The 26,518-nt window shown below is 40.8% G+C and overlaps 1 protein-coding gene and 1 long non-coding RNA gene across 2 annotated transcripts; one reads left to right on the forward strand and one right to left on the reverse strand.

Annotated features, from left to right (window-relative positions):
- The first annotated feature begins 392 nt into the window (after window positions 1-392).
- Window positions 393-1,319, forward strand: LOC126089603 (uncharacterized). Its single transcript, XM_049906927.1, has one exon. The coding sequence runs from the start codon at window positions 393-395 to the stop codon at window positions 1,317-1,319; it is 927 nt and encodes a 308-aa protein (XP_049762884.1).
- Window positions 1,320-2,093: 774 nt separating this feature from the next.
- On the reverse strand, window positions 2,094-18,087 carry LOC126161948 (uncharacterized). The gene is made up of 3 exons (XR_007534977.1): window positions 17,805-18,087; window positions 14,667-14,745; window positions 2,094-2,867 (listed from the first exon to the last, which is right to left on the reverse strand). It is a non-coding gene; the product is annotated as an uncharacterized LOC126161948 (long non-coding RNA).
- Window positions 18,088-26,518: the final 8,431 nt, after the last annotated feature.

Here is a 26,518-nt window from a genome sequence, read left to right on the forward strand (position 1 = left end):
TACGAATGTGCACTTTCAGCCGAATTATGCATTTTAGTATGGTGCACGAAATTCCGTGCTCTTGGAGTATCCTCTAATGTCTTGTTTCTTTTATGGCATTATGTAAGATCTTTTAATGTTTCAGAGCGATAGCGCACTAGTGCAACCACGGCCAAACTTGCGGCTGGTCGGGTACGGCCAATTTTACATGGGAGTGCACCGGGCAACGCGCACGTAGCCGACTGCGGCCAGTGTCGGGTCTTGCGACCATCCTCAGGCCAGCCGGCCGCTGCGGCCAAAGTTACATGCAGCTCAATGGGGCAACATGCATGTTAGGTTGCCAGTGTGCGACCATTCCCGCTCAGGCTGCGGAGGTGAGCTGATCGCTGCATGTTAAGCGCTCGCTCCCCAGCATGTATGGACCACGCGGAAAGGGAGGCAAAGCCGCCGCCCTGCTGCAATTGCTGGGCCTCGTGCTCGGCGCATCAGAAGACGGGGAACGCAAGGAGACGGCGGAGCGGAAGGAGCAGTGCTATCGCTGCCAAAAACTTGGCCGTGTTGCCAAGTATTGTCGTAATCCAGTGGCGTGCCTTCGGTGTGCGCAAGCACACGATTCGCGCCACTGCGCGAAGAAAGATGCCATACGCTGCTGCGCCAATTGTGGCGGCGCTCATGCGGCGAATTACCGCGGCTGCAGCTACATCAAGAACTGGAGTCGCGGTGATAAAGCTAGACGGAGACACGAGACCATCAAGAAGGCGGATACAGCCGAGGCCGTTGCGTCCTCGCCACCCCCCGCCTTTGGCGGATCCGTGGTGGCCGATGACATGGCTGTCCCACCGGACGCAGTCAGCGAGGCGTGCGCCAGGGTCCGCGCCGCCGCCGATGAAGAAATAGCTACCCTCAAAGCCGCAATGGCGGAAGAGAGGGCAACACTACAAGCCGAACTAGCCGAGGCTCGACAGCTGATGCACAGTCTCCGTGATACACTGGCCAGCCAGCCCCACCCAGCACGGAAGAAGGATGCTGACACGCAGACTGCCGCCCCCAGCCACGAGGGTGGAAACACAAGACGCAGCCGCACAGACAATCGTCGCGGCGAAGAACAAGGCAACCCAAGTCGTCATGGAGGAGGCCCCTTGCCCTCTCTCCAAGACGCAGCTGCAGAAGATAGTGTCCATTCATTTGGACACTCTCAGGTCCTACAACGCCCGCCCTCCTCTCACGCCTGTCGAGTGGGAAGTTCTCGTTGCCTCAATAGAACAAGCCGAGAACGCAAGCCAAGAACAAGGGGCGAGGACCGCCGAAGACGCCAACTGGGAGGATGTGACAGATCCTAAAGTGTCACAAGCAGACACATATAAGAAGAAGAAGAAGGATAAGAAGAAGTACCCTGACACTAGGAGGACTTAAAAGACTCCCCTCCTTACCGCGCCCGACACCCATCATCATCGCCATCATCAAATATTCGTCCTGTCAGTCGCTGATGGCAGTCCCAGGCGTCGACAGGGCCAGTCAAGTAAAGGCCCCTAGCCGACGCATAACTGTTATTTACGTGACCTACCGCCTGTCCCTGACCGGCAATCATTACTACCCACTACGCATTACTGTCCCAGTTATTCCTAAACGTCCCAGCAAACTTCAACCCACCTAAGTGGAGTAAATGTCTAACGACAACAAACTCCTCCTTACCATTCTCAAGTAGAGGAATTCAAGTGCGAAGCAGCAGCAGTGTGCGACCGGCCGTCGATGACGTTCTAGCTGTGCGGATTTTTTACGTTTCAGTATTCGTGTGTGTGTGTGTGTGTGTGTGTGTGTGTGTGTGTGTGTGTGTGTGTGTGTGTCTGTGTATGTATGCAAAAATATCTCTCAAACGTAATGGATTTCGACACAGAGAAATTTAGTATAGAAATTAGGGAGAGGCCTTCTTTGTGGGACTTGTCATCTGAAGAATACGCTGATAGGAACCTGAAGAAGAGAATGTGGGAGGAAGTGACCATGATGTTCGGCGGAAGTGAATGTGAAACATTGCAGAAACAAAACATGCTGTGTAAATTCTTTTACATTTATTTGTATTTAATTAACACAACATATACACATAATTGTCATGGCAGAGCGCCTTCATGTGCAAAGTAATCGGCAAAAACATTTCTGTAGTATGAATTGGATCTGTGCCTGAATATTGGTTGTGGAGTATCCTCATGAATTCGAGGATATCCATACAATGTATCAATTGTACACCATCTCTGTTTCGTACGAAGTTGTGTAGAATACAACATGCCTTTACAATGTCTATAGCGAAATCAACGTCTACATTCAGAGGCCTGTGAAAGATCCTCCACTTATTTGCCATTATCCCGAAAGTGCACTCTGAAGGTCTTGCTTGACAATGACGATAATTAAATACTTTTTTTCATATCAACTCGGAGACCAGCCTATGGACACAGAATGCTGTGCGACTGAGAATGTCCAAGTTATTAGACAGTATTCGCTTATAGAACACTGACTGTTGAAATATTGTTGAGTCAGCACATTTACCATACGATCCAACATCCATAGCGACAAATTTGTAGTTTGCATCACTAACAGCCATTAATACAATAGAGAAATATTTCTTATAGTTAAAAAACATTGATGTACTGTTTGCTGGTTTCACCATTCTCACATGCTTTCCATCAACAGCACCGAGACAGTTTGGGAAATTGGCCTTAGTTTCAAAATCTTTTACTATTTGTAACCAATCATTTTTGGTAGGTTCTGACAAACATTCATCTTTAAAGGTAATCCAGATTGATGAACATACTCTTCTTACAATTTCTCTGATTGTTGTTACTCCAAGTCGAAAGGTATGGTGCAAATCAACAAACGAATTTCCAGTTGCTAGTTATCTGAAAGGGAGAAATTAGTAAATCAGTTCACACTTCTGGGAAACAGGTCACATTTCAAGCAACCTTTTCCTGAACGTAATTTCGTGAAACATTTTGCTAAGATAATCTAATAAGCAGAATTATTGTAATTTAAAAAAAAAAATTAACTTATGGTATGTGGAAACTCGTTAACATATCACTGCTTGCAGTTTCAGTTTACAAACAATGGACTTTATTCGAAGTTAAAATAATGTTTCATTATTACAGGTATGCAATTACAGAAGAAATGGCGCAATATCAAAGACTCAAACAACCGAGAGAAGAGGAGATTAAGTGGTAAAAGTGGTTCTGCCACTGCAAGGAAGACACAATATTTGTATTTCAATTTGCTGTCATTCTTAAATATCACCAGTCCACCCTCCCATACGCACAGCAGCGTATCGCGTGAACACGTTGAAAATCAGGCCTCACAAGAAAGTGAAACAGCAAGTGGACCGTACACAGCTAGGGTGCTAGGCAAGAAAAGGAAGCCACAAGATGAAATTGGTAGAGAATTAATCAATGTGCTGCAAAAATCTGCAGAAGCCAGACAGCAACTAGACGCACAAATGATAGACTCTTTATGTTATCTTTTGTCCCCGATTTTAAGAAAATACCGCAGCACTTGAAGTTGTTGGTAAAATGACGTATCTTAAGTATTATCGAAGCAGCTCAATGTAAACCTAGTTATCCAACCACATCCAGCCATGAACACCACCGACAGAACTTATTTCAGCCTACACAATCATCAGTATATTTCTCACAACGTCATCCTTTAGTTACATCGCTACCTTGTGAAGCAGAAGGATATTATCAGCAAAGCTACCCTGCACAACCTGCTTGTTGTTGTTCTTCTTCACTAGACAACACAGCGAAGTCTCCACAAGAATCCATCAATGATGGCAGTATTTACAATAATGCTACGTCACCTTTACTCAGTTGTTTCATGAATGATGAAGTCAATATTACTAAGTGAAGTGAAATTAAATTTTTTATTATTTTCAAAAAATAACTTTTAATAAAACTTACCTTAAGGTAACTAGCAGTTTCTCTTCATTTCCTATGCATAGCTGCATTGTTGTGTTTGTACCCCTTATACTGTCACCAATTTTCTTTAACAATTCGTAAAAAGTTTTTGTTGAGTTTCTAGTGAAATTGAAGAATTTATCTTCGTGTTCGCTAAGTTCACAAAAAAAGTAACAAACATTCCGTTTGTAGAGCGGGATTGCAACATAGGATGTACCCAATATGGCTTCTTCTTTCGTTTTTTCTCACGATTCCAGAGGTACACAGCCGTAGCTGTCTCCGTGACGTCCATCGTGCCACTGCCGTGCGGCCAGTCGACTGCCAGCCGTGCCGGCCAGCCGCAGTCTTGGTCCAACGTAGAGGTGGGCCAAACGGTTATTCTGGAGTAACCGTTACCACATTTCCAGTTATTCTTTGATAACCGTTATTAATAACTGCCAAATTATTTTTCGCTAGCGAATACCGAATACTCCGACAGTTAAATAACGACATAGTTGGAATCCATTAGTTAAGTAATCAGTATAACAGCGAGTAGTGTGAAATAGCAGGAATGTCGTATGAATCGTGTCATAACCTTAGCTTATTAACTCCGGGTACATTTTAGTTGATGTTAGAACGATTATTAGTGTTTCATATTATATGTTTGTAGGTTATCGGTCCCTATTAGAAATATTATCTTCGCAGCTGCGACAGAAAGTACGCGGATCTTCGCCAAAGCACTGTTTAAGTAAAATGTTAACAACGTGCGTTTTTAAGTATGAAGTAATATGTAAACTGAGTACTGTAGGTTAAATTCGAAGCTTAATTTCTTGTGCTGCTCACATAATAGAATAAAGTGTACAGCCTTGTAATACAACAAAAAATATACGTAATGTGACAGATTCGTTTACTCCTATGCTGTAAAAGCTAGACCTATTGGGGAAAGTGTGCGTACGCTAATCCAAGTTTTATGTCAGATTTGGAAACTGCTCGATTTCTCCAGCAACAGCATGTTTATAACATATGAAGACATGCAGATCGAAAAGGTTGACAGTGTTACATTTCTGGGACTACAACTCGATAATAAATTCAGTTGGGAAGGGCATACCACATTTTTTCATTCTATTATTTCATAAGGGAGCATATTCTGTGGTAACTTATCAAACGTAGCAAAAGTTTTTCGCATGTAAAAGCGTGTAATAAAAATCGTTTGTGGTATCAATTCAAGAACATCATGTAGGAACCTGTTCAAGGAACTTTGTATTCTAACCACTGCTTCCTAGTATATTTATTCCTTAATGAAATTTGTTACAAGTATTTCCAACCAATAGCTTAATACATAATATCAGTACTAGAAATGGGAACAGCAATCTACATAAAGACCTAAAATCACTTACCTTGGTCCAAAAGGGGTCCAATATTCAGGAACATGCATTTTCAATAAACTGTCAGCAACCATTAAAAACTTGGTTTCATATAAAGCACGGTTTACAGTGTGTTTGAAAGACTATTTGATACAGAAGTGTCTGATTCCACCGGTCATCAATATGCCGGAAATGGCTATTTTAAGTGTGTCTATGACGTCACTACATACACATGGCAACAAACACGAAGATACATATAAATAATACAATAACATTTCCCACCAAAAATACAATCAAACCAACGGGACAACTGCGGGAAGTTGGGGGTTTTACGGTGAGGACAAGTTAGTAAAAAAAACACACCATGATCCCAAAACACAAAATGATGAATTACTTTTGAATGCATTACGGGAACAGCAGTGATCAATGTCTTGTAAATAATTACTATTAAAAACAGTCTTGATCACGATTTATTTAACAAGGTGACCGGTTTCGACCACTACTGTGGTCATCTTCAGACCATTGAGTAGGAACCTCTTTCTGTTGGAGAACCAACAGAAAGAGGTTCCTACTCAATGGTCTGAAGATGACCACAGTAGTGGTCGAAACCGGTCACCTTGTTAAATAAATCGTGATCAAGACTGTTTTTAATAGTAATTATTTACAAAATGATGAACAAAAAGAAAAAAAATACAGCATTCTGCTACACCAACAAAAATCTGCCGGAATCGGACACTTCCCTTGAACAATATAGGTCAACTATAGGTGACCATACCAAAACACCAATACCCACAACTAAAAGTACGAAAATTGGAATCGGACATTTCCCTTGACCTACATAGGTCAACCTCAGATGACGATACTAAAACATCAACGCACACAACCATGAAAATGGGAATCGGTCATTTCCGGTGACCTATATAGGTCCACCATAGCCACTGATGCCAAAAAACCAACACCTACAACTGCGAAAAATAAACCCACAATCCCAAAAGTCCACAAATCAATCATCCCTACATAAATTAAATCACATTCAATACTTCATAAATACACAAAACATCACAGCTAGAAAAAAAAATTAATTACCACCAGCAAATTCTGGCACTGCAATCTAGATCGACAGGCCCCCCCCCCCTCCCACACACACACACAAAAACCAACTCATAAACACCGTGCCGTAATGACATTCACACTCACAACACCTTTATGTCGAAGCAGACGGGTGGAATCAGACGCTTCCATTGACCCCTCCTTCTACTCTGTAGATGAATATCGTAACAGAGACTGATAGACCAGCTTAGGTAAAAATTCTGCTATATTTCAGTTTTGACAGCACTTGGTTGCAACAGTCAAGATCGGGTATTCTGTGTACGATAAATTGCACTTGGTTGCAACAGTCAAGATCGGGTATTCTGTGTACGATAAATTTATTAAAAGTATGTAACTGTGTTTTATTCTGTCAGTGTACCAATTCTGTAAATATTAGCAGTTACTGTGATATATTCACATATTTTGACAATCACCTGACAAATGATGAGGATAATAATTATTATATTCCACTGTATTATGTTATACTTTCTGACATGTTATTTGTCATTCGCGATGGCCAGCGGCTATTTCCGAAGAAGTACGTAAATATTTGTTCGCTCCAGTAACTATCGTCTCTGTAATATCACCGGGGTCTAAGACTGGAGTCACTGTATCAGGAACACAGACACACAATTATTCCATTACCCTTACCAACTTCCAGGTTACTTGTAATGGTAGTCTGATAACTGCCAGAGATCGAGAACTGTGAGCCAATAACGATAACTGCCAGAGGAAAATACCGATCTCGGACAGTTATTTCCATAGTCGGTCGAATTCCTTATGGTACCTCTCTTTATACAACCCGTCCGAGCTAAATTGACATATGAGGCGGTGGCTTAGGGGAACGACCGTACTTGTTAATGCCTGTACTGCAGCTCCTATCAGCCACCGCTCGGACATTAACCTTATTTAATTGTTTGTGCTAAAAGTAACGAAGCGCACGATATAGTACACAGTTCTTATTAACAGATGGCGCAGTCTCACAGTTATTCCCATGGCCTATAGAACGCCTTCCAAATGGTCTACCCTCTCCTTAGTTCCTAGCCAGATCTCCGATGAGTTGACGGGAAAGCGTAGTACGATCTTAGGTCAACAGATGGCGCGAGGCACTGTTGACATTAGACAGTTATTGAAATAACTGCCTGTATCAGAGGAACGGTTATCGCAGTAACCGTTACTTTTCAGTAACCGGTTATTTCTATCAGTTACATTATTTTTTGCCACCTCTAGTCCAACGCCACCTAGGCGGCGCAGCAGCTGCGGCCACGGCCAGCCGTTGGTCGTGACTCGTGGCCACACTAGTGCGCTATCGCTCTTACACGTTCGAACATACGGGCTTCCTGCATAGCTGCGCAAGCGCGGTGACGCTTGTTATCTGGCGCTCTGCGACAACTGCTGAAACGAACATATTTCTAAGTGGTCGCGGGAAAATATTGTTGAAAACCGTTACTTTCAAAGTAAATTTCCTTTTACGCAAGATGAACTATGTGTGAGACTGTACGATAAATTTCTTAAATCACAGAGCGTTTGACTGTCATTTAGAAATCAGCTCTTTGAGTATGATGATTTAGAATAATTTCGAGCCCAGATCTGACATTTATGTTGTTCTTAAAAATTTTGCTGGCACATTGGTGTGATGTATCTTAAAGTATAACACGTGCAAAAAGGGCCAACATTATATGTGAAAGCTTTTCTTTTCTTGTGGCAACACAACGTAGATAAATTTAAACCATTAACTTTTCTTATTTGTGTGTTCACGCTACTTAAGTGAAGTTGCTAATGGCTAACTACACACATGTCCTATGTTCTGAATATTTGTTGTTATCGGCTGGCGAGGTCACGTGACGTGAGCTATGACTGGCTTACAAAAGCGCATCGCAATCTCGATTTCAGTGCTTCGGAAAGTAACGTGTGGTGTTTGGTGGAATTCGAATTTATACTTTCGTAATACGAAAATACAGTGTAGGTGTTGCTGCACGTCAGACATCTTACCAAAACGTATTTTGTTACCTGAGTTTCTTTTGCTAAAGTGCTGGGAAACTCTACGCTGGTGTATAAAACCGTAACCATTCAAAAGACTGATAACTTTTACAGTTCCGAGGAAAAGTATATCCTCACTTTACACGGAAAAAGTTTATTTTCACCTGGGAGGAAGTGTACTTTTAACCGGCGGGAACTTCGGGGTATTTTTTTTTCCTCTTCCACGTATACACCCTGATGTGTGTACTCTCAAGTGAGACTGAAACAAAAGTTGTTAAAAAAATGAATATTCTCCTGACATTACTCTTCTGTCACAAAGATAATTTTAAAAGCCTATCTTTGCCATCTTCTGCAGCAATGTACAAATTTCTTATTACTAATGAGGAAAAGAAAACAAATATACAATTAATAAGGAGAAAAAATAAATAGGTATGATACTGGGAGCTAGTTGTTTAGGTATTTCACAGATTGTACCCAGTACCACTCCAGGCCGTAAGGCAGTTAGTTGGCACTGTGTGTATTGTGCGAATGCAGTCACTGTGCTGCTGCTCCCTATTTGTGGCAAACCAACATGTGACCATCATTTTCAAACGAACAGAACCTGAATTCATCCAAAAACACCATCTCCTGCCGTTCCTGTCCCCAGTGATGTTCCTTCACTATTGCTGTCTAGCATGCTTCTGCACATTTGACAAAGGTAGGTGGAGTAGTGGATGATGACTTGTATGTAACCCATGTCCTAATAAACAGTGATGGACTATCACCCATGATGTGTAAGATGTGTTACACTGTTTCACAGTAGCGCCAGAGCCGAGGAGAACTCAGATCTGTTCTGCAGTGCCATTTATATGCGGTGTCGATGTTCTTCGGGGGATGTCCTGGGTGGTACGACCTGACCCATTTGATCACATTCTGTGGCCTTCTGTAAACCACTCTGCACACACCTGTTGCACAGCCAAAACACTGTTCCACGTCAGCAGCAATTTTCCGTATGGATGCATCACATTCTCTCATGCCCATAATGCGCCCTCTTTCAGACTCAGCTCTGACATGTGTCTGGGAGGCGTTCTGTATGTCCACTCAGATCTCACTGATCCATTACCTACTAATGTGCATGTCCTGTGAATATGAACGTCTTATCTCTAGTCATTCAAGGTGTTCTTTTTTCCTGAACATGACTATTTCATTCATGAATGACCTATATGTTGTTGGATGCCTAAGTTGTCATGAAAATTTTTGTACTTCCCTCCTTTGTCCATCAACTAAATTATTTCTTCTGTTATTCAAAGTTTCTTCACAGTTACCTTCCTTGTACTTGTAGTTGTCCGTCTAACTACTGTGATTGCCCATTTTAGAGATTGTCATTGCTCTTCAACTGAACCGCTTACTGCGGTTTCACTATCGCAATACTTACAGCCTCAGATAACTTCAAACACACATCATCATTCTTCAGTACTTCAGTATCCCATCTCTTTGCACACTGATTCTTCCAGAGGAATCCCTTACATGTCGTCATACAATTCATCATTGCCAAGTTGTGTGCTGGGTCTATACCTTCTCCTGGGATGCCTTACAGTAGAATATCTGATTCCAGAATCTCTGTCCGATTATGGTGTAATCCATCTGGAATCTTCCTGTATCTCAAGGCCTTTTCCAAATATACCTCCTTCGTCATGTGATTTTTGATCAGTGTGTTTGTTAGTACTGGTTGTAATTTATTCCCGACTTCAATTAGTCTTTCTCAGCCCTCATTTGTACTACCAAGTTTATATTCTCCGTAACTTTTTCCTATATTCCTTCCCTGACCACCTTGTTCTAACCCCCATGGCTATTAGATTTTCATTTCTCTTTATGTACTGAATCACCCATTCAGTATCCTCATATATTTTCACTCTCTCTTCATCTTCTGCTTGTGATATTGGCATGTGTATCTGAACTATCATTGTTGGCGTTGGTTTGCCATTGATGATGATGATAACACTCCTATCACTGAACTTCTCAGTGTAACTCACTTTTTGTCCTATCTTCCTATTTATAATGAATCCTACTCCTGTTATACAATTTTCTGCTGCTGTTGAAATTATCCTATATTCATTTGAGCAGAAGTCCTTATCTTTTCTCCATTGTCCTTATCAATTTTTCCAATTGCTTCATTAACACCCGACTATATGTAGGTTTCGCCTTTGCATTCTCCTTTTCAGATTCTTTAGCTTCCCTAAAATGTTCAGGCTTCTGACAATCCACATTCTGAATCATAGAATGTTACCCTTTCATTGGTTACTCTATCTTCTTCTCATGGTTTCCTCCCTTCTGGCAGTCCCCTCCCAAAGATCGTAATGGTGAACAAATCTGGAATCTTTTGGCAGTTTTGTTACAACTATGAGGGGTAGGCAAGCAACTGTTTTGTTGTGAGTGAAATGAGCAAATTTTGAAAATTATCATAAGAACTGTGTTGCAAGAACTGTTATAAAATGATTTATGTATTCATACTATCACATTTCAACAAATTAAATTCTCGATTGCAAGGACATAGCAGGCTATTCTCAAAGGGGAGGTGGGGGCAATTTGTTAAAGAGGACCTTAAAAAGGCTCATGCCTTGCATTTTATGCTGAAAATACACGTATTCATTTATAACTTTATGTTTATAATTTGCTTTTGGGAGGCCCATAAAAATTGTATTTAGTCTATCAAATTGAGCACAAAAATCATTTCTAAGAATCTTAAAGTTGGGTTAAATAACTTATAAAGTTGAACAGGTTCATATCTCTCTTGACAATGGCTAAATTTACACCTTATCTGAAACCAAGTCATAATTTCTTCAGCACATCAAAGCATCTCAAGTTCCTCAATTCAGTCTCAAATTTTACTGAAGTATCTTTCATTTCATTAAAATTCTTAATTTCCTTAAGTCACCAAAACTTTTTAAAATTATTATTTCAATGGTCAACTTGAAATTATAGTAGCCAAATTTATTTATAAAAGAAAAAAAAACTGCATAAATATTATGAGCTACAATTTTGGGATCTTTACATTGATTAACCCAGTTACTTCAATTAGGCTTCTAATGTTTGCTGCAACCTCGTAAATGAGTTTGTATTTATTTATGATAATATGGTCATACAACCTTTGATGCCAATAATGTCCACTATGATGTACGACATACGTCTTCGTTTAAATAACATTTATTTTCAAATACATCAGAGTTGTGAGTTGGACTCACTGTTCCAAGAATATTGCAAAGAAGACATTTCACAGTAGAACATTTTTCTTGCAGTAAAACTGAAGACATGATACTGTATATCACTGTTCCGCAAGTGAGTCATATTTATGCACAGGTACATAACACAAAATTACCATCGCTAGCAGCATTCCAAAGTAAAAGTGGCTCTTAGTGCTGGGACTCCCCGAAAAGATGTTTGGCTCGCCTTCGATGCAGCTCTTTTCATTTAAGCAGAGAGGTTGCATCTTTAATTAAATTGAAATCTGTCGGAAAAGAAAGGAATTCAGAAGGAACTGGCTATGACCTATACTAAGGGACCAACCCTGGCTTTTACCTAAATTAAAAATGGGATATCACAGAAAAGTATTTTTGGATTCAGTTATTATAGTACTACAAGAGTGTAAACAGATTTTGAATGATTGCGAGGGGGGGGGGGGGGGGGGCTGCAGGGTGCAGTTGTACCAGACGAATTTGAGCAGTGCACTGAAAAAATATTTTAGAAATGAACTAACTGTAAAATGTGCTATCATCACACACTCCTTCCACTCTCCAAGAATTGAGTGTTGCTCGGGTGACCAGATATTTTGCCACTTGGGCTACTAATGATGGAATTTTGAGCAAATTTTTTAAAGAAAAATTTTGTTGATCATCGAGATTTTTGGGCGATACAGGAAGTCAGAGACTATTTTTATGCACTGATTTTTAATTTAGTGTTACTTGTAATGATATTTAACATTCTGCTGCATTGTCAAATACTGAAATATTGCCACATCAAAGTTCTACCCATCTCCAAATAATGCCTCAAGTGCCAACATTAAACTGCTATGGATAGATAATTAGGCTATTATAGTAGCATGTACATATTTTTAAGTAATCACGATGTTAGCAGACGAATGATTATCGGTTTTCCTATACTTCCTTGTGACAAAATTTACCCATAATTAGAAAGCATCAGTACAGCATGCATCACCAAAGCAATAAATGACAGCACTTGCATTAAATAAAATGCAAATACGAACTGAACTCAAGTAAGGCCAACAATCTAGAATAAGGTTGGTTTAGATAAAGTAGGGGAAGGCGATAGTGCTATAGCTATAGTGATGGTTTACATCTGTCGAACGCCTTTTTCAATGCCAATAGTGAATTCTCTTTTCCATTGTAAGACTGAAAATCAAAATTTAAGCGATGATAAAAAATTTTTGTTCAATGGCAGTACAGTCCAGTATTGATAAGCCACTCAGGCAAAATTGCCACGAGTATTGAGGCAATCATCCCACCGATACATCAGGCTGAAGTCTCTTGTTTGGTAGAACACCTTGTACTGTTGCATAAAGATGTCTGTAAATGTCTGCTGCACATCCTCATACAGTGGGAATCATCGACCCTTCAAAGCCTTTTTTAAGGGATTGAAGGTGTGGTATGTAACTTCTATGTTATGACATTTGCTGTTTGGGAATGTGTGTTTTCATGAAGTGGCAGAACCCTTTGTCACACTATTCCATAATAATGCTTTTCAACAGACATTCTGCCCCATATATATTCTTCATTCTCCGACGGATGTCTACCACTGTTTGTTCTTTGGCAGCCAAGCAAAGAATAACAGCACACTGGTCGTGTTTGGGCGCATGTGTTAGTAATGTCCGCATTTACTGTATGCATGTAACAAAGACATGAATGCCACACTAAGCCCTTGCCCACATGTCTGTGCTTGTACATCTGCATCAGACTCGCACTACATTTGCACATTTATGCTGCACCAATGCTCTCGAATGGACGCTTTTAGATCTCCCCCTTTTATCTTTCAATTTGAATGTATGGCAGCTTGGTCTCGTGTTATTTCATTTAGGTGATTGGGAGATTCAGACCACCCCTTAGGCTACATCCTTGCCAATTGAAATGTAAGATATTTGCAGTGTGATTTAAAAACCTACTATGATTTTTATTACATATTAGCCCCTTTGTAAGAGTTACATCTGCAACTATTTAACTGCAATACAAATGGAAAGTTATCCAAAAAACTAATGAAATGTAACCATTTTTGGTGTGATTACTTCCTTGAACATCTCATGTGTGAGGAGCAGGGAGGAGGGGGGAGTTAGGCAGCCAGTGATATGGATTCCTGTGCTATGTCCTCTTGCCACAGTCACAGCTGCTTATGCTTGTTCACTGACTAGACAGGCTGTTGTAAACACACATAATCTTCTTTCTACCTGCAACAGTTGTTTTCAAAACTGATATGGAAGATACATGAGATACTTATCGTGTGATCCTGAAAATTATTTTAAAAATGTAAATTGGTAATAAAATGTACAAAATATACAGAGTAATTTTTGATGTGTACAGAAATTTCCATCGTGGAAAGTACAGACAATTTGCATGGTGAAATTTTCTCTTGAAATTGTAATATGCGTACCAGCCTAGTAAATAAAACTTTTTGCCGTATGCCAAAATGATAAGTAAGTTTTTTCGGACTGATATCAAGAAAGTGGCTGCAGCTGTAATAGGTAGACAAGAAAGGGTGTTTTATAAATTAGAAAACGGCATTCAGCTTTTTCCTTTCATTTCCCCTTCAGTATTTCAGTCTACATTTACACACAGAAATATCTTTCACCAGTGTATTACATGTTCAAAACTCTTGTAGAAGTGCAGGCTTCAAACCTAAACAGGAACTGAAATAAAAAGGATGAATATTTCATTCTAATTCATCAGACAGCTCTTTTTGTGTGTTCGTGTATTCAAGCTGCAGTGGTTTCTCACATTTAGCCCTTCAGACTTAATATTTTGGCATAAATAGTAATTTTTATGCCTAACTCTTCACGAAAAAACAAAAGAGATATTTTAGATTAGAAATTAACTGTACTTTCCACAGGTAAAGTTTCACAACACACTGAAAAGTCACCCAGTGTATTACTAAGGCACTGTTAAATCTGAAATGTGACAGTCACAGGAGTCATATATTTTTTGACAGTTTCATACAAAATTGTACCAGAGTAAGGACTGATGTCAGCATACTATCAGTGTAATCAAACTGCTCCAAGTGGATTTAATGAGGTTTAAAAATCCCCATTAATTCCCTACAAAATGCTTAGCACAGATGAAAAAATGTAACAATCGAGACTTACTTGTCATTGGAATTAAATGCTATTTTCTTCTCAGGGTGTCCAAAATGTAGCTACCAATTGCAGACATTTTGTGGTGAGACTGGAACAATCATAACAAAAAGATCATGTGATCATGAAATGAAAGGAAAGAGTGGCATGTAAAAAAGTTAAAACTTTTTTCACTTTTTCCAGGTTTTGTTGGTAGAACCACAACATTACCTCCAATGAACAATGACCTGCATACTCACAGGCTAAAGTTCTTGGACAATACTTGCACACAAACATATAATAACAGAGTGTATACGGGTACAAGGAAAAAAAAATCCCAGATTATTCCCGGATTTCTCCCGGATATTCCGTTTAAAAAATATGCTTTTTCCCGGGCGAAAATACACTTTTTCTGTGCTAAGTGACAGTAGGTTTTCCGTAGATTTTTCCCTCGGAACTGTAAAACTTATCAATCCTTTGAATGGTTAACGTTTTATACAATTGCGCAGAACTTCCCGGAAAAAAAAAGAAAAGGCGGGGCAGAGAAGTTTTGGAAAGACCTTTGATTTGCAGCAACATATACGCTGCATATTTTCGTATTACGAAAGTATAAATTCGAATTGCACCAAACACAGCGCGTTGGTTTCCGGAGCGTTGAAACCGAGATTGGGATGTCCTTTTGTAAGCGAGTCACATCTCAAGCCACGACTTCTCGCCAGCCGATGACAGCAGCTATTCAGAGCATAGGACACGTGTTAAGCCCGGTCCACACGCAACGATCTGTCTGCGCAGACATTGGCGCAGATGTCTGTACATGCAAAAGATCGCTGCAAATGTGGTGTGTTCACACGACACAAACCCCAATCTACTACTCGCCCGCCATCTGTCGGTGTAGAAAAGAAATATCCGTGGCAAGCGACTACGCTCCCCGTAATCGTCAAAAATTTAATTCAGTTATTTTGAAATATAGAAATGGAGGAAGTTCTGTTGTGGTCTGCGTTCGCAACTTGTGTTGCTAAAAACATTCAGACCAACTGCAGGAAACAGAGAAGGCGGTCAAAATGGTGTAGACAGTGGTTGCTAAAGCGAAAGCCGTTTTCTCACCTACATTTACTGCGAGAGTTGCAGGGCGAACCTGTTTTGTTTTACATTACCCCGTGTTCCATTTCCTGGCACATTGACACTCCAATTTCATCTTCAATTGTACCCCCTCTTGGTCTTGGCGTTTCTTGATCACTAAGAAAGCCAAGCAGATCAAAATACCATAACGTTGGCTGGTATACTTGATCTACTCTTACACCAGATCTTCTAGATTTCTGAACTTTGGATAACTCTTTTCGGCAAACAGTTCGCTGACAGACTTAATTTACTTAGCTTGCCTTCATGAACTCATCCTTCAGGACAGCGTAAATAGCTTCACATGTGTTGGGTATTATTTTACTCAACGCTTGTTTCGATATCGCAGTTGAAAATTCCAAATCCTTGTAGCTCCTTCCTGTTGCTAGGAATCTTAATGTTACCGCCAGCCGTTCATGATGAGAAATTGCCCTTCTCATACAAGTATTTTTTTCTCATAATATGAGGGGTTACAAGCTTTAAGAGATAATTATAAGTTTCGACATCCATCCGCAAATAATTTCGCCAGTTCGCAACGACTTTTTTTTATTACCGTTTATCTGTCTGCCGAGGTGTCAACTGCCCGCAATTTTTCAATTAGAGCATTGTATGCTGCTGTCTTTCTGTCTCGGTCACTATATTCTTTACTTTTAATCTTCCACAAACATGGGTGGTTTCTATATATTTCAATGAATTCACTTACAAACTGTCGAGAACACTGACATTTTAATGTCCTATGCGCACGAATACAAACACTAGACTGAGCAAACAGCTGTTTCGCGCCAGATTTGCGGCGATCTCCTGTCCACACGCTGCAACTTGTCTGCGCAGATGTGGTTTGAACCCACAGATTTGAGAGGTTTCGCTCAAACCTCCAACTCCAACTTCCAGGTTTGCACACACCTCAGGTTGGTGCAAATCTTCTGTCCACACGCAACGATCTGTCTGCGCAGATGTGATGTGCGCAGACAGATCGTTGCGTGTGGACGGGCCTTTATAGTCAGCCAATAGCAAAATCACTGGTTATAACGCGAACACGTAAGAGGAAAAGTTAACGGTTTATGTTAAGGTACACAGTACCGTATATCTACAAGAAAAGCTAAGCTTTCACATATAATTTTGGTCTCTAAGATTAACATGCTACAACAGAAGCTAAGTTTTCACATGTAATATTGATTTTTTTTTTGCATGTGTTACATTTTAAGATACATCACACAAATGTGCCAGTCAATTTAAAATTCTGACATAAATGTCTCGGCTCGAAATTCTTGTAAGTGGCTGGTCCTCAAACTGTTCAGTTACGAACGCTCTGTGATTTAGATATCCATCCATCTTTCTCACACGTAACATAATTCAGAAATTTACTTTGAAAGTAACGTTTTTCTAACCACCGTTCGCAATACTATCTAGAGACCGTTAGAAATAGGTTCGATTTACCAGTTGCCAGAGAGCGCCAGAAAAACAGGCATTATTGTGCGTGTGCAACTGTATTGGTGTAGGAAGCCCGCATGTTCGTGTGTATAAAGTACTAACAGAGCTTACATTACACCATAAAAGAAACAGGTCATCAGAGGGTACTCCAAAGAGCATCGGAATTTCGTAAACTATACTAAAATGCATAATTCGGCTTGAGTGCAAATTGGCTTTTTCCAGATTCACAATGAAGTAGGTCCCATCTGATATTAAGCTTTTCAGTGTGGTTTTTGGGATGTAAATTTTCTTGGAGTACCAGTACTCTGCGATCTCATTTTTGGTTCTTTATTATGGCATAATGCCATGTATGGCAGAAGATGATAACGTGCACTTGAAATTCAGCGAACAGTTGGAGCTAGGCAATACTGTAGAATGAAACACTTCGTTTCAAATAAAATGACTGCCTCAGCGGAAAGATTAATAAAGCCAAATTTCTTTAGCAAACTTGCAAAATTAACTTCACTGTTCTGCAAGGCGATTAATGTTTGACTGCTACAAACTTGGAAATAAAATAAAATCAGAAAACTGAAATTAATAATATGATTTTGCCCTCCGTATTTATGTGAATGTATTTTAATTCACCTGATATCCGTTTTGTTTTCATTTGATATGGGAGCTGTACACGAAGAGAAGCAGCGAAATCACTTAACGTAAACACGGGTCGCGTGGAGGTTAACCCCCTCCCCACTACAACTCTGTGCAAGAGTGAATCTGGCAGCTAGGGTGCGGGAGAAAATTTTTTCTCGTTTGTATCTGGCTGCTTGCTGCTACTACCGATACAGCTAACAGCCAAACTTCAAGTAGCGGGAAGCGGGAGAAGGTACTGCTTATACGCGAGTCAAATGCGCATGCGCAACAGACCGCTGGCAATTGGTCTAACGGACCTATGTGAACAGTTGTGACGTCATGCTCATAGCAAGCAGTTTATTGTTACGAAGAATTGCAGTCTGCGCTCTACGGCCTTTGACATATTTTTGCTATTTGCAGTCGCTTGTGCGTGCACGGTGTTTTGTTGTTGTAAATTGCACATTTCCTTTGCCACTGAAGTTTAATTTTTTTCCCCTCTCCTTTATATTTTCTTGCTGCAGTATCATTCTCCAGTAGCAGGATACAATAACATTCTTTGCTAGAGAATCAATTCTGCAGTCAAAATTACAAATATTTAACTGAAAGCTAAAACAATGAAAAATTCCCAGAATTCCGAAAAATGCCCGGGTTTTTCCCGGTTTTCTCCCGGATGAAAAAATTCCCGGGTTTTTCCCGGATTTCCCGGTTGTCCCGGGTCGTAGACACCCTGAATAAGGATAATATTGAACCAGCCAGACCAGTCACAAGTTTTATAATCATTGAACTGTAAGTGCAGGAATAAAATAAAAATCAAGAATTGACACTCTGTTTATAGCAACAGAGTTGATTTTTCAGTCTATTCCTTTTCATTACAGCATTCACTTAATACTTGGATCATTTCTATAATTACACTGTGGTGCACTGTATGACCAGCATTCACATATTAACTGCATTCATGGATGTATATACCTTCCTTGTAAGCACAAAGTTAAAAATGTGTTTAGTACTTTTTCAGGAACATCCAATTAAAATTTCATATGTAGGTTTCATGTGATGTTAAGTATGTATAATAAAAAATCATCCCTTGCTTTGACATGAAACAACATCCCATTTTTGTGAGAGTCAACTTCAGACTCATGATAATGCTTTCCCAAGTACTGTCATCTGTTTTGCACACTAAGCAGGAAGGGCTGTACAAGCAATTGTTAAAAACTGTTCTGCATGCAGCAACTTCAATAGCTTTTTTAAAAAAATATGTACAGTTTATCTTAGCAGCTAACATTTTGATATTGCATTCCTTTCGGTGGATGCTTTCTGCGTAAAAATTTCAGTACAGGTTTTGACATGTGAGACTGGACCATACACTTGTTAGTCAAATATATGCATTATTTGTGTTCCTACCATAAATTCATTTTTAATATTAATTCTACAGCTTATCATAAACAGGCAGTTGAAGTGGAAGCTGGTCACCTGTGATACTGGAGATACTGTTTTACTTACACTTACACTTCAAGGGTAGAAACTGGATTTGGTAGTAAGAATTTATACAGACGCACCATTTGTCTTTTAGATGACAAGCTATTTCTCTTAATAGCTGCTTCTGATAAGCAACTTAGTAGGCTTGATATAAAAATGCCTTCCATTTAGTAGGTAACACAGAAGTGTCCATATCTCATGAGGATTAAATAAGCTGAGCAGAAGATTACATTTAACTATGTGAATATGGGCTGCACATATGTAATGCTGGAAATAAAAACAAATCTATGCGAGTTTGAGCAATGACAAAAATTAAATATTATTTTGCAAAAGCAAGATTTCTAAAATAAAAACAGGAACAGCAGGAACAATAACACTGTCAATTTCATTGAAAGTATAAATAAGCTTGGAGGTCCAAGTGTTTTTGGCATGTTGAGGAAGACAGTAAAATCTCTTGTAATATTTAGTAATAAATTCAGCTGAAAAGAAATTTACTGTCCTACAAGTTGAAAATCGACAAAAATGGCTGTAATAAGTACTATCAAAAATATCTAAAATTATAATCTGTTCTGTGATTGAATGGAAAGTAAGATGAGTAAAAGAAAAAATTATACCAAAGAGTCATGGAAAAGTTAACTACACCCATTGAAGTACCGCACAGATGTCATTATGTCTTAATTAATGTAAAGCTACCATAACTCCTGTTAGTTCAAAGTGGAGATTGTTTGTTGCAGAATTCAATATATAAAATTATTGAGAAGGAAAGTATTCACAGAAGTACAACAGGCCTTAAGTTTAAGGATTGGAGCAATTTGTAATATTATTAAAACTGCTATTGAACCAGAAACAAAATGTTTACTAAAGTATTTATGAGCACAAAATACTGAACAGGGAATTATAAATACAAAATGAAAAAAGCCAACTAAAATTAAAAAAAAAAAAACTTTTTTTACTTTGATAGCTGATCTTTATAGATTTTTATGAGCTGAATCCAAATCTAGCCTTAGTTTTTTTGTATCATCCATAGTTTTTATCATATAGTATGAAAATCCTATGCTATATGCTAAATGTGGAAATTAATGAAACGCTTTGTTACAGCATAAGCATGGTTTGTATTTACAGTAAGCTACTTAAAACAATGATATGTGTTAATAAAGGTTTCACTTGTCAGCTGGAATTGGTTTGTATTTTCTTTCTCTTTTTTTCCTTGAAGCTTCTTGTGTAGCTTTTTCTATGATGAGTCGCTTGCTGAACCTCTCGGTGAAGTGACCAACAATAGTCCCCCATTTTCCAGCGGCCTTGGTAGTGTTTTTCCATCACTTTAATGTCTTGGTGAAAGTGGTCTCCTTGCTCCTCACTAACATCTCACACATTGTCTGGGAAGTAATCAAGGTGAATGCTCAAAAAGTGAACTATCAGACTCATTTAACATCCTAAAGTTTTAAACTTCTTTAAACATTGTAGCTGTAATAGAAACATATTCTGGGTCTTTTTCATGTCCTAAGAACTTTGGAATGACATGCTTAAATGATAACCATGCTTCTTTCTCATTTAAGATCATTGTGGATTCAAAGTTAACATCAAACATCAATTTTATAATGTCAGGTCCGACAAAGATGCCTTCTTTTAGTTTAGCTTCTGAAAGGTGTGGAAACTTTTGGCAAAGATGCTTAAAACATGGTCCATCTTTAGGCAAAGCCTTTACAAACTGTTTCATTAGGCCTAACTTTATATGTAGAGGTGGTAGGAGTACGTTTTTTTGGATCTACAGTGTTTTTGTGTAGAATGTTCTTCTCACCAGGGTTTAAAGACTACCTCACAGACAAGTTCTTTCTGCACCAGTGTTGATCCCTAACCCTACTGCCCCATTCACACAAGATACATGGAAATTAGGTAAAGCCACCTTGCTGACCAAGGAGCACGCATGTTACTTTTAGATTGCATGTTACTTTTAGATCGCTACATATCATCCAACCACGAGCAGAGTAGCCTATTTTATTTAGCACTATTTCAAGGTTTTCATAGCTTTCTTTCATATCTACAGAATGTCCAACAGGTATAGATGCATACATGTTACCATTGTGTGATAAAACAGCCTTTAAACTAGTTTTGGATGAATCAATAAACAGCCTCCAGTCTTCCTTTTTGTATTCAACACCAAACTCATTCATCAGAGCGGGAATGTCTGAGCACTACACTAAATCACCTTTTTGTTGGAAAAAACTTGGACAATTGCTGCTCTCTCTTTCTATACATGTATACGCTGGTTCCAAATGCCAGTAAGTTCTTTTTTCTTTTAATCTACAGCCAAGCAATTCAGATTTTTCTTTTGTTAAGCCCAGATCTGTAACCAAATCATTAAGCTCGGTCTGAGCAAACAATTTGGGCTCTAGACTTTCTGTATTACAATGGAATTCATCATCATCTGACTCCTGTGAATCAGATTGTACATTATAAAATATTTCTGTTGGAATAGAATTTAAATCATCTGGTGGTTCAGGAACCAGCATATCTACACCATGCCCTACTGGTCGGATGTTGGACGGAAGGTTAGGGTAGATTATTACCTTCTTGTTTATCGTATTATGACTAGTAATATCAACACTGCAAAAGTAGCAATCATCTGAATGATTTCTTGGCTCCCTCCGTATCATAGGAACAGCAAATCTAAATGCTTTTTTCTCCTTTTTGTACCATTTTCTCAGATCTTCAACACACACATAACATACCTTATGCAGCACCCAAGATTGACCTTGTACACCAAGTTTAGATCTAAAGTATGATAGATAGACCTTTTTCGCAAAGTCTGTAATGTTTCTTTGGTGTTTTTTAATCACAGATTCACTACAAATATAACAAAAACTGTGAGCAGTTTTTACAACCACGATTAAACATCGTACTGAGCACATGTACAGGAAACGGGAAAGCGAGGTTAGGTCGACAGTAAAAAAAACACCAGCTGTTAACACAAAATTAGAATCTACCTTTTTTTGTCAGCAAATATTTTTCAGCAGTGCTACCAATGTCATGTACATTCATTACATCTCCTTTTTAAATTATTTTAACTATATAAAAACTGTTAAATTCTTTAAAAAATCGGTTAGTTTAATAAATTTAACTGTAAAATGTGAAGAAATGGTGTGTAATACAGTTTTTTAAGAATCATATTTGGATTTTCCACCCTAAATAACATGAGATTAAGGTTCTGCAAAAAATGTTTTTTCATCGTTGGCCTGCACTATATGTCACATATTTACTCTATGGGAATGGGATCAGTAAAGGGGATATAGGAAACTTAATTCCCATATATGTTGTAGCTTGTATATATTTACACTTTACACTGCGTCCGTACAGAATGAAGTATAACAAAGAACTGACTAAAGTAAAGTTAAGATAGAGGTTCAACAGAGCACTTAGAGTTCACAGATATTAAGTTTCGTGGTCGATACGAACTATCGATGCCATTACCCCCCCCCCCCCCCCACAACCCTCGATGCCAAACCCCCACCCCACACACACACACCCCACACACACACACAGTACAGAGTACTACAGATACAGATGTCCAAGGGTGAGGGCACATGGCCACCATGGCTGGCTGAGACGGCGGCCGGCCCGGGAATAAGCAGGCGGGGCAGGCGTTGGCGTGGTGGGGGCATGTGTGGCCCTTAAGTGGATCGAGCCATCCACAGAAATGAAAGTACGTAGAGATGCTCGGTCACACTCATGCCGGAGTGTGAGGTTGTGCGCAATGTTGACGTGTAAGAGACCGTCCGATGGTGGGACCTCGGTATCTGTCAATAGAATGAGGACTCGGTCGTCGAACGTCACTATAGAAACGTCATTCACTCGGTGCGGCAGCACGCTGCAGGAGAAACTGATAGTAGGTGTTTGTGTCTCCGACATTGGAACTGAGGGTGGGAAACCTGCACAGGGTGAAACAGAAGGTGAGGTCGGGAAACCAGCGAATGATGGCGAACAGTCTTTGGTGGAAGACGTGTGCGGTGAGGTTGATGGGAGCACATAATCATTCTCGATCAAGGATGGATCATCTGCAGTGTCTGACTGCAGCGCTGTGAGACCATCAGAGTTGATGAAAGCTGGTTTCAGGTGATGCCAAGAAACTGTCTGTGTGAGGTCTTTAATCATGATATCAAAAGTCGTGTCCCCCGCCGCAGGACCTTGTTGGGGCCAGCCTCTTGGGTGGTGAGTGACTGATGGGCGGGTGCAAACGCGTTTGTTGAAAATGTGTGCACATCCAGCTAATGAAATATGGTGACGGCAAAGAATAAGTTCCCCCGGTAGGACCGCATTCTCGCCAAACACAAATTTGGATATAGTCCCCTGCAGGTCAGGTTTACAAGTCAAGCCTAGACCAAGTAGCACCCATTGGAGACCTTCTGACCAGAGATAATCATGGCATCGAAGGGCCATCTTGTGTGTGCGGTGCCATCTCTCCACCAACCCATTGCTTTGTGGGTGGTAGGCAGTAGTGTGTATTTTTATAATACTGCAGATATTGCAGAGGATGGTGAAAAGGGAGGATTCAAACTGTTGAACTTGATCGGTAGTGATAGTAGTCGGGCTCCCGAAACGAGCAATCCACGAGCCAATGAAAGCCTTGGCTACCATCTCGGCAGTGATGTTAGGGAGAGGGACAGCTTCGACCCACCGAGACAAACAGTCGATAGTTGATAAGATATATCTATGGCCCTCTGAAGGAGGAAGAGGCCCGATCAGATCAATATGTACGTGACGGAATCATCCTGCGGGAAAGTCAAACTTGCCCAGAGGCAGAGAGGTGTGGCGGCTGATCTTGTTGCACTGGCAAGCAATACAGATGCGTGCCCAGGTTTGACAGCCCTGGCAAGAGACGTGTGGTGGCTCAAATGCCCAGGTGGGCTAGGTTATGCAGGACATCGAAAACCTGTCAGTGCAGTCCGGGTGGAAGCAAAGGGCGTAGGGTGCCGGTCGAAGAATCACACCACACCTTGTCGGAAACGTCTAGAAATTTAGCCTTTGTGAAAACAAGTGATGTTTGTGGGTCGTGTAGGAGAGCCTAAGAATCTTCGTCAGAAGCTTGGAGGGAGGCCAGATTGGAAAGATCAACAATGCAGGAAACAGCACTGATCCACGTGTTGCCCTTCGTTGTTGCAACACTGCCCCCACCGCGATGTCACTGGCATCTGGAGTGATGAATAACTCAGCCGAGGGGTCAGGGTGGGCGAGAGTCACAGCATGAGCTAAAGAAGTCTTCAGAGCTTTGAAGGCCTCTAGCATTGGAGCAGTCCAAGAAACAGGTTTGATACCCGAAGTTTGTTTGCCTGATAGAGCGTCCATAAGGGATGCCCGAACAGCACTGGTGGAAGACAGATGGCGACAATAGTAATTCATGGTGCCAAGGAAACGGAGTAGCTCTTTGTAAGTAGCTAGGGGTGGCAGAGACATGATAGCCTGCACAGGAGATTTGGGAGGCTGTATTCTGTCAGCAGAGACGGTGTAACCTAGGAAGGAGACTGATGTCTGGCGCAACTGAAACTTGTTTTTGTTGACCTCGACACCATTGGAGTTCAAGGTCTGGAGGACTGTAGACAGATGATTTTCATATTCCTCCACTGAGCTGCTGAAAATGAGAATGTTGTCCAGATAAGCAAACAAAACTCGAATTGTCACAAGATAGAGTCAATGAAAAGTTGCCATGTTTGCGCCGCATTCTTTAGGCCGAATGACATGAAGTGATATTGGAATAAATCAAGTGGCATGATAATAGTGTCTTCCGGCGCCACGGGAATCTGGTGGGAGGTGCGTTTACAGTCAATAACACTGAAAATTGTGGCACCCGATAACATATGAGTGAAGTCATTGATGTTTGGTACTGGGTAATTGTTTATGACGGTACGAGCGTTTAAGCGTCTGTAATAGCTGCACATTTGAAAAGATCTGTTGTGTTTGGGGACGAGGTGGATTGGTGAAGATCAGTTGCTGTCTGACAGGTGCAGAATACCTGCCGCCAAAAGTTCATTAATCTGCTGCTGGGCCGTGTGCAATTTGATAGGGTTGAGGCGTCGGACCTTATGCCTAATAGGAGGGCCAGCAGTGATAACTATCTTGTGTGTCATTCCATCAGTGACGGAAGAAACTGAGAATTGCAGACGAGATTGGTTAATGTCCTGGCACCCAGTCTTTGGACGTGTAGGGCACGAGTGGGGAAAAGTAGCACAAAAGTCACATGTCTCTTACGGGAGCGCGGCGTGCGCTTATGTGGAGGGGGTGGGTGCGCGTGCAGTGCCAAGCGAAGGGGAACGGGCGGCGACTGTCCAATGTTAACCTGGCACTGAACAACTGGCGTGGGCGAGAGCATGTGGGACCACAATGGCCACTGGGACATGTGGCCGGTGAGTGAGAGAGGGGGAATGTTTATCAACATGCGCAGTAGCTGTCCGAGAGGTGGGCGTGGTCGCAACGTGCGCGCGACTGTCATTAGCAGCACTGTTTGAAACACATGGCACTGGATAAGGCGAGCATGACGGGGGGGTTGGAACGTCACATGCAAGTAACCTGGTGAGAGTTCGAGCTAGGCTCAGCCGAGCAATCTTATTTAGGTGGCGGCGCGGTGGACTGCAGTTGCAGAAGTGAGGTACGGGCCCCCGACGAGTTCGCTGTAAGTGGATGCGATGCATTGTTTCAGCTGCTTGTTGTCCTGGCGCAGTTGTGTCGCCAAGTGATACTCTGACAGTAGGTTGGTAACGCAGGTCACAATGTTGCCCGTGAGGGCGGAGCACTCGCATGTATCATATGTTGCGGTGGAAACAGAGCGTTGGACATAGGTGCAGGTGCACGGTATGTGTGTGTTCGTAGGATGGTGGGGCACTGAACCCTGTACGATGTTCGGAGATAGTTTGTAATGAAACAAAAATCTATACCGAGGATCGGTCATTGATGTCGGCAATGTAGAATGCCCACGGAAAACGTAGAGAAGGAAATGGGGTCACTGTAACCTTTACTGAGCCTGAGGAAGGTAACGTCGATGCGTTAACAGCTTGTAGAAGTGACTTCGTCTGTTAAGAAGCAGGTGGAGCCATTGAGGTAGCTATGATCGACACGTCAGCACCAGTGTCAAACAGAAAAGCTAGACCTGACGCAATGTCAATCACATAGAGATGACCACTTGACTGGGCAGACGAGTGAACTGAGTGTAATGTAAGAGGACGCCTGTTAGGTTCCCCGCAGGAATCGGTGTCTCTTCGTTCCTG

The sequence above is a fragment of the Schistocerca cancellata genome, chromosome 1, assembly GCF_023864275.1.
Source record: "Schistocerca cancellata isolate TAMUIC-IGC-003103 chromosome 1, iqSchCanc2.1, whole genome shotgun sequence".
NCBI classification, from domain to species: Eukaryota; Metazoa; Arthropoda; class Insecta; order Orthoptera; family Acrididae; genus Schistocerca; species Schistocerca cancellata.

What these genes read in the sequence shown, in the direction of transcription:
- LOC126089603 (XM_049906927.1), top strand. Translation starts at nt 393, where the DNA reads ATGTATGGACCACGCGGAAAGGGAGGCAAAGCCGCCGCCCTGCTGCAA.